The sequence below is a fragment of the Musa acuminata genome, chromosome BXJ3-11 (genome assembly GCF_036884655.1).
Source record: "Musa acuminata AAA Group cultivar baxijiao chromosome BXJ3-11, Cavendish_Baxijiao_AAA, whole genome shotgun sequence".
In the NCBI taxonomy this organism is placed as follows: domain Eukaryota; kingdom Viridiplantae; phylum Streptophyta; class Magnoliopsida; order Zingiberales; family Musaceae; genus Musa; species Musa acuminata.
Genome location: NC_088359.1, coordinates 26,172,654 through 26,187,445, shown reverse-complemented (window position 1 = coordinate 26,187,445; position 14,792 = coordinate 26,172,654). Strand labels below are relative to the sequence as shown.

The window sequence follows — 14,792 nt, the reverse complement described above, 5'->3', positions numbered from 1 at the left end:
ACCCTTGAAGTGAGTTCCGTCATAACTTCCTGTAGGTGTTGCACGGAGTCTTTGGTGTCATTTGATAATCGGTCGACTAAGGCCTCAACCGTGTCGATCCTAGACTCTGCTTCTTCTTGCGCTCTCTACCCCAACATGCCTTCGTTGGCCATTGTAGAGTTCCTCCAAGCTCGCTTCAAGAATATCCAAGCGGGTTTTCGTCGTTGTGAGTCTCTCCTTGTGACTCTTTTTTTTCCGTTGGCGCTCCAGATTACGATTCCTCCGCTCGCGGAGAGTAGCCAACTTCTCGCTCATCATGTTCGCTGCCGCGCTCCTCTTGAGCGGCTCCAACAGCATCAGCGCGAGTGTGCACTTTCTGCCCACCTGCGGCTGCTTGGGGCAAGGTTCTGGCTTGCCCTGTCTTGCTTGATTAGCCACGATGCTTTGCCATGTCGAAGTTGCGAAGTTCCTTCGCTGCTCGCTCGAAGTGCTTGTCCGCTCTGATACCACAATGTCACGGACTTAGCTGGAATTGCCCAAGTCATGAGGCACCATTGCGGTAAAGACGCGAACTTAGCTTGCGTTTCGTAAGTCACGAGGCACCCTTGCGGCAAAGACGCGAACTTAGCTTGCGTTTCCTAAGTCACGAGGCACCCTTGCGGCGAAGACGCGAACTTAGCTTGCATTGCCTAAGTCGCGCTTCGCCCTTGCGATTTGTCTGCAAAGATCAACCCACTTGCAACCCCTCGCAGGTCCCGAAGGACCTGTAAAAGAGAAAGTTGATTAGTTCGAAGAACGAGCAACGGACAAGTCCCAATGTCTCGCGAAAAGGGGAAGCTTTACAAGCAATTCAGCGAGCACCTTGCGTGCACAAGAGAAAAGAGGGAGAGGAGGAAAACAAGGACTTTAGAGGGTTGAACGAACAACTGCAAGTCTACAAAAAGTTGCTCACCGAGTGCCGGGCGCAACAACAAGTTCCCGTCAAGGTAACGTGCGAACTTGCAAAAGGTTGTTCAACGCTCGACATTATATAGAAGCCTCATCCCCCATGGTGCCACTCGGGTGGTTCCAGGGTGCTGAGATGGTTGACGTTTCGCGTGCAGCAGCGAGCTACAGAAAACAACCCGTGGCACGTAAAAACGGAGCTGTTTTGGGTTGTTTTGGGGCTGTTTTGCTCGGTTCGGTGAGCGGTCGCACTATAGCGCTGCAACTTGTTCGAACTTACATTTTTACAAGCAAAAGGACTTAAAACCAAGCTAAAACTTGCTGCCAAGCAACTGTACATGTAGATGAGAGCGATGAACGGTTCGTTGAATGGAGTTGTTGCGGGTGCGCGACGATCGTTCGTGACAATTAGGAGGTGAATACGAAGAGGGCTCGTTTTCAAGTGAAGAGGGCTCATGAACATGAGCCCTAAAGAGTATTAATTAATTAATTTTTTAATGGGTTAGAGTGGACCATCCTAAATAGGGGTGGTCCGTGCATTGGTGCACGATTAGACCGTTACATACCATTTATTTCTTATTGGTCTAGGCGAAACGATCGTTCATGGTTGTAAGCAAAAGTTTTGATGTATGTAGATCTTGTGAAATAGTTGAATTTATTGAGATTTTATTATTTCGGCCATTTATTCCTTTTTGGCCTCCTAATGCAACAACAATGAACTTTGAAATTGTTTTAACTTGAGGCATTATCACCTGTAGGTTCTTCGTTTTTTTTATACAAGTGGTGTATATGTTGAGAAATCTGGGGCGACATCATATGCACAGCGGAAGAACAAAAACACAAACCCAGAGTTCTCGCAGAAAAGAAGGCTTCATCGTTATGCAAAAGTTAGTTCGCAAAAACCCACGAAACCGAAAAATTGTGCGTAAGAGAATTACCTAGAGAGATCGTATATCCCTGAAAACCTGTAGATCTGTGGGAGAGGATGAAGCAGGTCAAATATCCTCCTCTCTAACGGTGATCCACATGGCATAAGCTACGAAAATGCTCATCAAATCGCTGTCCAAAACTCTTCCTCGCGTGCACTATGCAATCAAGAAGGGGCTGTCTTTTCTTGCTGTCCACACGCCCCAAATAGGGGCTGCAATATGAGGAGAGGGAGAGAGGAGAATATGAGGAGGCAACTAAAAAGAACCTCTAGCCTATGGGTCTTTGATTCCTTCCTATTTATAGAGACCCATTGTCAACTTAATCGTAATGGATCCTACCATATTGGGTACTGGATCTTCATCCAACTACCCAAGCCTCTTAGATTAGTGGGTCTCTATCCAATAATCTCTTATTAGCTTTTATTGGATCTCATCCATAAGATCCAACAATTCAGGAACTTATTAGATATCTAATAAGATAAGGGCTCCAACAAATCTCATATCCGAACCTCTACTCGTCGCAACGCCTACCATATGTGTGGGACCCTCTAGGCCCAATATTGAGTTGGCCGTAAGTCATATATGTCAGAATTCCTTCCGGCTCTAATGAATTACTATCTCCATAATAATTAACTCGACTCATCGACTGTAGACGTACTAGACCACTATGTTGCAGTCCCCAGACAGTACATGAGAATTCAATCCTTTGGACATATTTATCCTCAGTTACTGTGTACCTCTAGTCCCTCATTTATCTAATATCTTAGAGACCGTATACCGGACATGGTGCTGTCAGGCCCATACAGTTTCTTCACGAGTCTCACTTTAATTGGATTCTCCGAGAGAACTCTTTCTCTCTCAATCCGAATGACCCTGACCAGGGATTTGTCTGAGCAAAAACACATGGGATATTCCTCTCATGACATCGAGAGCGGATGATCCTCTATCGACACTCAATAGCCCTTGTAAGGTTAGCTACCACTCCCAATGACCGGCTGTGCTAGATCTGGAACCTCCAAACCTATAAGTCCGGTATCAAAGAGTGGAGTACTCATACAGGACATCCCTAGTGTCTCAAGTCTAAGGACCAGATACACCATTGGGACGACGGAATCGCTGTTTGATAATAAGGCATCATCAACCATCCAACATTCCATGAGCGGATCAATCAGTGAACTCATTCTCTAATGAGCACCTGCATTAAATCCCTATTGTCCCCACATGAGCAGCTATGAGATCAGCTGCATCCATCATATGGACAGGTATACAACACACCAGTCTGTCCGGTTATCTCGATGTCCTTTTCGAGTAACTTATGATCAAGATTATTTAGGATCCATGTTTAAAGGCGAACCGGTCTCAATATCATGATCTTATCATGATCTGATTCCCATTACACAGATCCATGAATATCATAATATATTCATACAACAGACAATATAAAATGATAAAATATCAAATAATAATAATATTAAGCAAAAAGATTGCGTATCAAGTCACACGTGTCATCACTCACGTGATTCGCTTGTAGGATACTTATGACTAGCAGTATATTCTCCACGTAGGGTATAAGATCACAAATCAGAAATGTCTATATTTGATTTTCTACCTTTTCTAAGTTCATACCTTGATTCTTCATTTGTTCTGATCGAGAAATTGTTGGCTCACATTATCCTAAACAAACACTATATGACCACGTTACATGTACAAATTCAATAAGTGGTTGTCAAAAACAAAAAAGATTAGTTGGTCACGTTTCAATTTTGTATTTATATATTCATCTCATTATTAATTCCCAATCATCCATAGTATCTTTTAATGTTTAACTAGTATTTAGTCAATTATCCAGAACAATAAGAGAATAAATAGAATAGATTTCACAACCATTTTCTGAACTAAGATATTGAACAATTGGAATAGAAACTTGGATAATTGTCTGAATTGAGTATTGTATAAAGATTTTATTGACTAAGTTACACTGTTAACGACATAGTTATATTCTAAAATTTCACATGCTTAATCAACCAAGACATCCTGCACCTTTCACTTGCTCTCGTGGGAGGGGAACAAATGTTACAAGAAAAACCTATCATAGATAATAGGAGAACTCACACATTCTTTATTAGCAGGGAAATGGTACTCAGGTACATCGTACTGTGACATATTAACTAGTATGGGCGGTACATATCGATCTAATAGGAGACTGGTATGGGTGGTATATATCGGTTTGTCGGTACATCCCACCATACCATGTGTGGATATATCAATAAATACTGTACTGATAGCCGATCGGTACACCTATACGAACCAATAAGGTGGACCATGAATGGTACTATGGGGAAACACATGAACTACATGGATATATGGTTTGGATCTGATATGGGAATGATTTAAGCTTCACTCTAAACATAGACATTAGACTAATTAAACATTTGGATTTGATGTGGGAATGAACAGGTTTCATTTGAAACCAGGAGATTTATAGTTGTAGTGTGCAACATTTTCATGTTATTAATTTCATTATGATGTTCAAGTGTGGACACTTTAGGCTTTATGCTTTTTACCGTAAAACTATTGCCAAAGCCAAAACAACCTAGTCATCGATTTGAGTTCTTTGTGTTTGTTCATGATTTTCACTAATCCATAAAGAATCCATAAGTGTTGTTTAGGTAGCAGGTGAATAAGTTGTTATATGAGTTTCATCATATATGTAATGGGTGATTAGTCCAATTGACATACACTTCTCAATACAAAAACAGAAAACACAGATAAACAATTAGCGTGAAGAGAGCATACCTTGAACTTTGAAGTTAAAACAGCATATGCTCATGACAACAATAGGTCGAAGAAAAGATTTAAAAACCAGTTGGATGAGTCTGCACTGATTAATATTTACCAGTTCAACTAAAAAACATAACACAGACATAGTCCAGTAAGAAACAAGGGTTATTGTCTAGTAACCCTTAATAAACCACCCTTGACATTCAGGGGTACTGGATAGGAAGTCTTAACACTGATATTCACATCCTTCTTTTAAGTTTTTGATGACAACTAGTCCTCTTTTTTTTTTTCTTTTTTTTCCTTCCATTGATCCTCTCTCTCCCTATCTTCCTCTTGATGATTTCACTCTTCCCTCCTCTCCTTCCACTGCCTCATCATGTCACCTCGGCATCCACTGTGCTATGTTAAGGGCCTAAGACATCCTCTTCTTATATGCCTCCTCTTCATCCTGCTGCTGCTCCACCACTTCTGTTCTGCCACCTTCTCTTCCTCCTTTTCCTCTGCCCTTCCTCCTCCCACCTCTTTTATCCCTCTTTCTGTTCGATCTGTGCCGACCCGTATGTTAGCATCCTGTGTGGTACAACATTAAACCTGTATTGATCCAGCTAATGACTGATATGGTCTTGGACAGAAAAATAAGGCTGCATTAAATGCTAGAAAAGAAATGAGCGATCTTGGCTTAATTTGTATTACCTAGAAAGTATGATAACTTTTCATTTCACTGTGGATGAAAAATAATATTTCCATCTTTGCTGGGGATGATCTGATATTAACCTGTTCATAAGCATTGGCAAGCATCCATAGCAATCATGTCACACTTGCTATTCCCTTGTATACTTTGTTCTAATAATGGGGGGGAAAAAAATCCATTGGTGTCCTATATGTTTCTTGCATATGAATTATTTTGCAGTCTCTCTGTTGATGAGTGATAGGTTCTTAGATCTGATGTGGTGAGCAGTGTATAACAATTTAATTGCATATGAAACTGAGCTTTCCAAACAAAAGCTGTATCTGCTTTTTCCTTGCCCATCCTTGAACATAATTGATCACTTCTCTTTGTATATAATGAAGGTCAATACCCCAGCGTCCCATTCACAATTCATTGAAGCCCCTTCTATTTAACTTTACTTGTGTCAGAGGACTCAGAGCTCAAGCATAATTCAAGAGAATCAATGTCATGTTATATCACTTTATACTTATTGGTGTGCCTTTAATGTAGTTCAAGACTATATTCTTCTGAATGAGGGATGATTGTGGTGATGATTTCAATATTGTTGTGGTAGCTAGAATTGCTTATATAAGTTATTTGGTGTTACTTTAGTCTAATTTATGATTGTTTTAAGTAGAGGACTACTGTGTAGTTGTGTTAATGTTCTGTTTCATGATTCCATAACTAGGAATATAAGGTGATACTAGTTCTTCGACTTCAACATATTGGTAACAACAGGCAGCGGCCTGACCAATTCACTGTGCTAGTTAGAGGAGTTCCACTTTGTATTGAACACAAGGCTTATGGATGCTGTGTAGACCACTTCTTCTCCAAGCATCATCCATTCACATATCAATCATACAAAATAGTCCATGATGGGAAATGCATTAGAAAGCTACTGGTAAGCTATTACTCAATATGCTAGAATTTTGAATCTTACCTATTATGCTCTGCATTGCATACTATATATACATATGATGCATTTTGCTCCTACCATTTGTCTCTGTTTCATATCTATTTGTATTTTCTTTTGTTATTCTATCTGTTCTAATGACTAAACTACCTTTCTGGTTTCATCTATAAGATGTTACTTATGATCTTATTGCTGATAAGATTGTTGTTACATGGACATTTTATTTTCTATGAGCCTTTCTGAATCCTCTTTTTGCCAGAAAAAATTCTGACCTTGCATATCATTTTTTGCTCAAAATTTCTTTTGATTAGAGTAGATTGCTTGTCAGACATCATGAGTACATTTGAGTTATTGCTCGCATAAAGTTCTCTACGCAGCTCTGCACTGTATGAGGGGGTCAGGCTACATTCTAACAATGTTAGAAAAAGTAATGCAGTTATGATATTGCCACAGACTTAGAGTCAAGATTAGTACATCTTATTTAATGTTTTTGAGATTTTTCTGTACCATTTTCTTATAGAAGTTAATATTTTGCAGAAATTGGCATATTCACTTCAACACAAAATTAAGGATTTGCATAGAAAAGCTGTTGAGAAACCCATGAAGTGGTTGTGTCTTTGTGATACATTTTGGTCACATATTGGAGACCCAAAGATTCATGAGGAAAGTCTTCAGGAAGTACGCCAAAGAATACATCTGCTACAACATGAAAATATCATCAACAAAAAGGTACTAAGTACTAACTACTATTCAATTCTTCTATTTATGAATGAAACCAAAGATTAATGAATGGAAATGTGCAGTAGAAATTTGAACTTTGAAGTAATGTCATGTTATACAATTGCTTTAGTAATGAATGGAAATATTGGATCATTGGGGGCTACAAAAATTGAAGCATGTGCCATATATCTTTTTTGCTGACTTCAATATATCATCTGTCTACTGATTGGTTCCTTTCTATTATTGCCTATTACATATTGTTGGATGGAAGTAGTTACACTGTGCTAGTACTAACACTTGTGAGTTTGAGATGCATGGTTGCATTAATAACCTTTTTGTTAAAAGAAGCTAAATAATAAACAAGCAAGATTAAATTTACTTGGATGGGCTCATGGGCATCAGTGATGAACATATTCTTTCGATAGAACATTTTAAAGTGATGATTTTAATATAGACATATTCTTTCCCACGTTTCTTTTCTAAAAGTGGTTAGTATTCTCAGTTTTGGACTTTTAGGATTTCACTACCTATTGTATAGGAGAGAAGGACCATCGTATCGTGTCAACCGGTGGCATAGGTCCATGGGCGAATCAATATATACCGGTCGATACTGACATACTGATAGTTCCTGAAAAAAAAAAAGCCAGAAATTCACAAAAAAAAAAGTTTAAGGTTTTTATCCTAATTTAATGATATTTTTATTATATTTAATTAAGAATAGTATATATTTGAGGCATAAATAAATGTATAAGGCCATGATTAACCCTAAATACCCTGAATTTGGGCCTAAATGTAAGACAATAGACCTAATTAGGACTAACGCAAGAAAATGATCTTAATCATGTTTAATCTTTATAAAAATTCCATTAGATCCTATGTTTGAATCCCTCTTTTATCCTAATCAATAGCTTGATTACCATTAATCACCAATTAGGAACTTTAATCACATGTGAGAGTGTGAGAAAGAGTGAGAATAAGAGTGAGCAAAAGAGAGGAGCATGCGAGGATTTAAAGTCCCAAAAGAGGCCCCAATGGTCAGTTTGATCATTGGGGTTAAACTTGATCCGATTTGGGTTGGAATTGATCAAATTTCAATCGATACTGACCCATATCGGTCAATATATCACTCAGCCAATACTTGACCCTTTTCTTACTGTCCTGGTTGGTCAACATACATAAGTGTCAGTTTGTGGACCAATAAGTTACACCCATTTTGTACTGTTTCAAACAGTATGTCAAACATTGAAAGAAAATACCTTTCCTAAATAGGTAATACCTAGGTTTAAAATCTCCATCTAGTGCTGATACTGGTTCGTGGCTAGACTAGTACAAATCAATGTATCAACTCTTGGTATGGGTCAATGCCATTAGGAAAGAGATGAAGAGAAGAGGGAGAAGGAGAAGGGGAAGGAGGAGGGGGAGAAGCAGAAGGAGAAGAGGCAATGGCAGATTAGGAGGAAGAGGAGGCAAAGGAGGAGAAAACACTGGATAAGAGATGAAGGAGAAGGCAAAAAGGCGTTAGAAGGATGAGGTGGTGATCTAGATGAGGAGGAAGCGGTGACATGGTGGTGCAGAGGAGGGGATTGAGACATAAGGGATGTGGCATAGGAGGGTTGAGAGAGTGGTGAGAGAAAGAGAGAAAGGACAGAAAAAAAAAAACAATTGTGACAACTATCAAAAATAAATAAAACTAACAGTACTGATAACAAACAATAAGCAAACTTACTCCTTAATATCATTTAGCTACAGGAGAGGAAGCAGGGGAGGACGAGGAGAAGGAGAAGAGGAGGTGGATTAGGACGAGGAGGTATAGGAGGATTAGCAGAGGAGAAAGTGGAGGATAAGGAGGAGAAGACAGAGGCGGCGCTAAGAGGATCAGATGGTAACCCAGAGGAGCCAATGTAGCTTTTTCATCTTCATAATTCTTGGTAGATTCAAATACTCATAGTACTGCTCGGTATGGACTGGTATTTAACAGTCCAATGGCTAATCAGTACGCGGACTGGGCAACTTCTGAATTAAAGATCCTGGTTAAAACTCTTGGAAAATCTTGGAGCAGCACATCAGTTTCTTAATACCAACTTTAGGCCACCGGTGGTCGCCCTGGAACCAACAAATGAAACAAAAGAAAATTCTCTCTTAAATTTGCAAGGGAACTCACTGTTTATTACTTACCCAGTACCACAGATTTAGATCTAAAGTAAGGACCCAAATGAGCTGCACTAATACCTTATTTTAAGTTCAAGTAATCTCATGTCTAATGTATTGCTCCTTCTTTAATGAGCTAGGATCACTAAAATGTCTATAAAGGCTGAATTGTGTTGCATTTTGGCTGCATCAAAATATTGTTTTTCTGCCTTTTGTTGACCAACTTATATGGCGTAGCTTGTTGCACAAGTACATTGAGTCTTGCAGTGTGATGTGACAAGTTTTAGAAGAGACCTTATGATAATTTGAGAACTTAATGTCTATTTTTTTTGCTACATAGATGTCTGTATTTTAATTTAAATCTACAGCATGCATTTTTTACAAGTAATCTGGTCAACCTTAAAATATGAGTTCTTTTAGGTTTTTGAGATCTTGTTATATTTTCCAGGAATTACCTGTTGCCTTCGTCTCATTTAAGTCTCGATGTGGTGCTGCCTTTGCTGCACAGACACAGCAGCACATGCATCCACTATTATGGACCACAGAAGCTGCACCAGAGCCAAGAGATGTCATATGGAAAAATTTAGCTATCCCTTGTCATCTTTTGGCACTATACAGAACTGGAATTTTCATTGCAGCACTTTTACTCACAGTTTTCTTTGCCTTGCCTGTGACAGCAGTTCAAGGAATCGCTCAATTTGAAAACTTAAAGAAGTGGTTCCCTCCTGCCAGAGCTGTACAGATAATGTAAGTGGTTCTTTGTTCTAGTTTCTCATTAAAGTTTGTTCGTCTTTGTTGTTGATTCTGTCTGTCAGCTAGAAAAAGCCAATTTTTCTAGTGAATAAATGTTGTTAATATTGTTAACTGTTGGGGTTGGTAAGTATTTTTAGAGTTCTAAGAGTATTCAAATTATTTGGATGAATCCTAACTCAATTCAAACTTCTTGGAAGATTAAGATTAGAATTAGGGATTCAAGTAGGAAGATGAGTCCTCGGTGAATTAGCTTTTGTTGTTATAAATACGTTGTGTAGGTTGAGGCAGAGCAAGATGTGAGAAAATACATTGGGTGCACCTAAGTTTTCTGAAGAGGGTGAGAGAAAAGGTATGAGAAATTATTCAGAATTTATGTGGAGGGCTGTACAAGCTGATTTATGCTTGATTTAGGTTAATTCAAGGGTACTTGTAATTGAACTCACATGATGAAAAATTAGATATTTTCTTTATATATAAGCAAAGGGTGTCAAAATCTTATATTGGCTTTTTAGTATATTTTTTATTAATGATCTCTATAATCTTTGTTTGGTTTTGGAAATCTTCTCCCCGATGAAGTGGTATCAAGTCCAAAAGATCTTGTGATTAGAGTTTCAATAAGGATGACTGATGAAGATTGAGAGGAGTTTGAGGCAAAGTATATTCTCTTCGGGAGGGTGGACAAAATACTCACCAAGGGAAGATTGTTGGGGTTAGCAAGTACTTTCGGAGTTCTAAGAGGTTTCAAATTCGTGGATAAAACCTAATTTGATTCAAACTTCTTGAAAGATAAAGATTAGGATTAGAGATTCAAGCCTGAAGATAAGTTCTTAGTGAATTAGGATTTGTTGTTATATATACATTATGTATATGAGTATATCTAGGTCTTGATTGGGAGTTAGATATAAGAAAATAGTTAGAGAAAATACTTTGTTTCTATTTATGGTTTTTAGGGAAGAAAAGGTGAAGCATGAAGAGAGACATTGCTGAATGTCTCCAAATGTTTAGTGTGCCAATAGGTAAATGTTGGAATAAAAAACCTGTTGGGAAATTACAAGACTTGCCTATACCTGAATGGAAATGGGAACACACGACTATCGACTTTGTGTCAGGTCTATCTAGAACCCAACGAGAGTGTGACACTATTTGGGTGATAGTTGATTGCCTAACAAAGTCAGCACACTTCCTTCTGATAAAAAAGAATTACTCTTTAATCCAATTAGCAAAATTATATGTCAAAGGGATTATTCGATACCATGGGGTACTGGTCAGTATCATTTCAGATCGGGATCCTAGATTCACTTCGAGATGATGAGGTAGCTTGCAAAAGGCATTGGGAACATAAATTTAGGACAACCTTTCACCCCCTAGACATATGGATAGTCTAAGAAAACTATACAGACACTAGAAGATCTTCTTAGAGCTTGTTCTATGGATTCTAGTGGTAGCTGGGATGAACATCTACATTTGGTAGAATTAACTAATTCTCTAGACTTTAAATGGTTCCTTTTGAAGCATTATATGCGAGAAGATATCAATCTTCCATTTATTGGGATGATGTGGGAGAAAGAAAATTGTTCGATCGATTCAGCAAAGAGATATGAAAATTGTTCAACCCTCAAATGAAATAAAGAGGTGTGAAAATTGTTTAGTCGATAAGTAAAAGATTGCTAACAACCCAAAGTCAACAAAAGACTTATGTTGATTGGAAAAGGTGAGATTTGGAATTCAAAATAAGCGATCATGTTTTTCTTAAAGTGTCACCAACAAAACGGGTGATAAATATTTTGGAATTAAAGATTATTTAAGATTGAATGAGAATAGATCATGATTGTTAATCATATTCTTATATAATTAACTTGAAATTATGATATAAATCAATTATTATTAAATTCATTAAATATTGATGAATTTTTTTTAATGGTTTTTTATTGTTATTTAAATTTTTGTATTTGAATTGGTGTACTAAAGCATTGCATGATATATGCCCACATGATTACTGATATTTACTGAGGACGCTCAAACTCTCGGGATGGACAACTTTCCAACAACAATGGAAAGGGTCCATGTCACACTCCCATTGAGGTAGTATCTCTCACTAGCCACAAGTGGAGATATGTCTCTCATATCCATAGTAGGAGATCGTTAGTCGCCATGTCTAGTGGCCTGTTAAATCACCGAAAGGATTCATCGTACCAGTACTGATTTGCCTACTCAATATCAAGGACCAATGTCTTCAGTAAACATTAGTAATCTTGTGGGCACATATTATAAAATGCTTTAGTACATCATTTAAATCCAAAAATTCAGATAACAATGAGAAACAACTAAAAAAGATTCATCAATATTTAATGAATCTAATAAAAATTTATTTATATCATAATTTTAAGTTAATCATATAAGAACATGATTACCAATCATTATTTAGTATTATCTGATCTCAGAAAATGTTAAGTTCAAATAATGGCATATATCATATGAAAAGGTAGGTTAGTTATGATATATAGATTTAATTTGAATCCAACTAAAGGTCTAAGGTTTGAATTATGGTAAGGGCATCTAATTTTTATTTTGTTTTTATATACACCCGAACCTAGCTTGGGTTGGGTTCACAGAGTTGGGCTACCTTACGTGTTAATTGGGCTGATTAAATTATCAATTTTTGACTAATCAATTTGACATCGTAAAATTAACCAATTGATATCATAACATTATAACTAAATAACAACATTAATCAATAGAATAATAAATAATAAAATAACAGAATAATAAATACTACCTAATTTTCTCTCTCTTATTTTCTTATCTTGCTGTTTTATTAAGGGTATACATGTCTTTTTATAGGGTGATGAGGTAGTGGAAATTTTGAAGGCAGTGATGAGAAGTGGTGAAAGGTTGAGGAGGTGGAAGAGGAAAGGATGTGTATGGAAAGTATAATTTTACATTTTAATCATTGAGAACATTAATTACAAGTAGGTCCCTAGACAATTGTCAAATTAAAACTTTACATTAGTGTCCTCGGTGTCAAAATGGCATTTTTACATTTTAGTCCCTTAGATGCCTATAATTATAAGTATATGTAAATCTTTTTATTTACTGATAGGTAAGGGATAACCTGGCAAACACTTGGCAGACACATCAGACGTTATATGACGACACGTGGTTTATAGACCGATCCTTTTGAGACCCACCAATCGAATGTGGCCGATCCTTTTATGCATTTTTTGATATTGGTTATTTGAAGTTTTAAACTGCCACCACGCCATTGTTTGTTTTGTTTAAATTTAAAGATAACCTATCGTCGTTCATGTATATGATTGTTTTCTTAAAGAATCTGTCTGTTGACGATGAAAATCATTCACACAGATTGTGCAGTTTATTTTCATTTTCAGCTTGTTATTTTGTTTCCTTTCTCTATCTTTATCCTTTCTGCTTTTCTCTTGTTTCCCTTCTTCTTTATATCTGTCCTTTTCACTCTTTTGCCACATCTTCTGATGCTTCAAATTTATCGAGTCCATAAGGATGTTCATTAAGGAGAATGAAATTCTTAATTTCTAACCTTGTATGATCAAATATCCACTCAACTTGTGGCGCCTGCATCTGTTCATTTAGTAGAAGGAAATTTATGAATAAATTTACTATGTTAGTTTCATTGACTTTCCTTTCTCCTTCTTTTCGGCATAACTTTTATGTCGTTTAACTATTAAACAAACGTATATTCTATTGAATTGTAGACCAGGGTTGAGCTCTTTCCTGACTGGCTATCTTCCAAGTGTGATTCTTAATAGCTTCATATATGTCATTCCCTATGCAATGGTCTATATGGCCTCATTAGAGGGTTATATTTCTCAGAGCAGAAAAGAAATGAGAGCTTGTAGCATGGTCTTCTATTTCTTGGTTGGGAATGTTTTCTTCTTAAGCTTGTTATCGGGGTCATTACTGCAACAAATTGGAGAGTCATTCACTCATCCAAAGGATTTTCCTAGTCATCTTGCAAGTGCTGTTTCAGCTCAGGTAGCTTTTAAAATTAACAGTTATTAAACTATATTCAAAACAATATCAATTTAGCTGCATGGGTTGATGAGATGCTGCTCTTTCTTTTTATTTACTAGAAATATTTGCAAGGTTCCATATTGATTTGGAATCTAGTTAGTATGATAACTATATGCTAAGAAAAAATATTATGAAGTGAATATGGATGCAGAAATATTGTTAGCTGACCAATTAAAATTGGCATGCCATAGATCCATTAAAATGAAGATCTCAAAAATGTGAATTTATAGTTCTGAAGTCATAGTTCCAGTATAAGTATCTCACTGATGATTAAAAACATACCTTATGGAAGAAATTTCATTATATATGCCAAGGATTAAAATCTAGGTCTAGTTTCGACACGATGTGGGTCAATGATGGTATGGTACTGTGCCAATCAGACTAGTTCCACCCTATTAAAATTGCAAAAAATAAATATTTGTTTTGTTTAGTTTAATAATGAATTAAAATGTTTTAAAGTCTCTAGCAAATCATGTATTAGGAGAACATATGAAAAATGCCTTGTAAAGTTAGTAGTGAGGACACATGATACATTTATTTGACATTATAGACAAGTAAAAAATTAAAATTATATATGTCATGCATTATTAATGTTCTATTACCATGCTTTTTAATATCGTCTGGTATGATGCAACATTTATTGGTCTAATAATCTATCAGTACGTGAGCCAGAGTAAACTGGGTGATTTAAGCTCGCTTTAAAACATGTCGCCCTGAACAGGGACTTGGTATAGGCTTGTACCAGGTGATAAGCTTATCCTCCTTAATATGACTACCCAATTAGCCATTGGGTAGCCCTTGGGGCCTTGTATCAAGACTCGCCATGCCAACCACATTGGCATCACCTTCTTCCCCCCCCCAACTA

General features: G+C 37.0%; 1 protein-coding gene across 2 annotated transcripts in view; it reads left to right on the top strand.

Annotated features, from left to right (window-relative positions):
* Positions 1 to 14,792, top strand: part of LOC135652654 (CSC1-like protein At3g54510) — a 31,591-nt gene that overhangs the window by 11,719 nt on the left and 5,080 nt on the right. Inside the window, exons 4-7 of one of the 2 annotated variants that reach the window (XM_065173749.1) lie at positions 6,032 to 6,244; positions 6,794 to 6,985; positions 9,573 to 9,871; positions 13,609 to 13,888. In XM_065173749.1, the coding sequence (XP_065029821.1) occupies positions 6,032 to 6,244; positions 6,794 to 6,985; positions 9,573 to 9,871; positions 13,609 to 13,888 (984 nt within the window). The remainder of the gene's footprint in view (positions 1 to 6,031; positions 6,245 to 6,793; positions 6,986 to 9,572; positions 9,872 to 13,608; positions 13,889 to 14,792) is intronic. The other variant, XM_065173750.1, reaches the window with a different exon arrangement.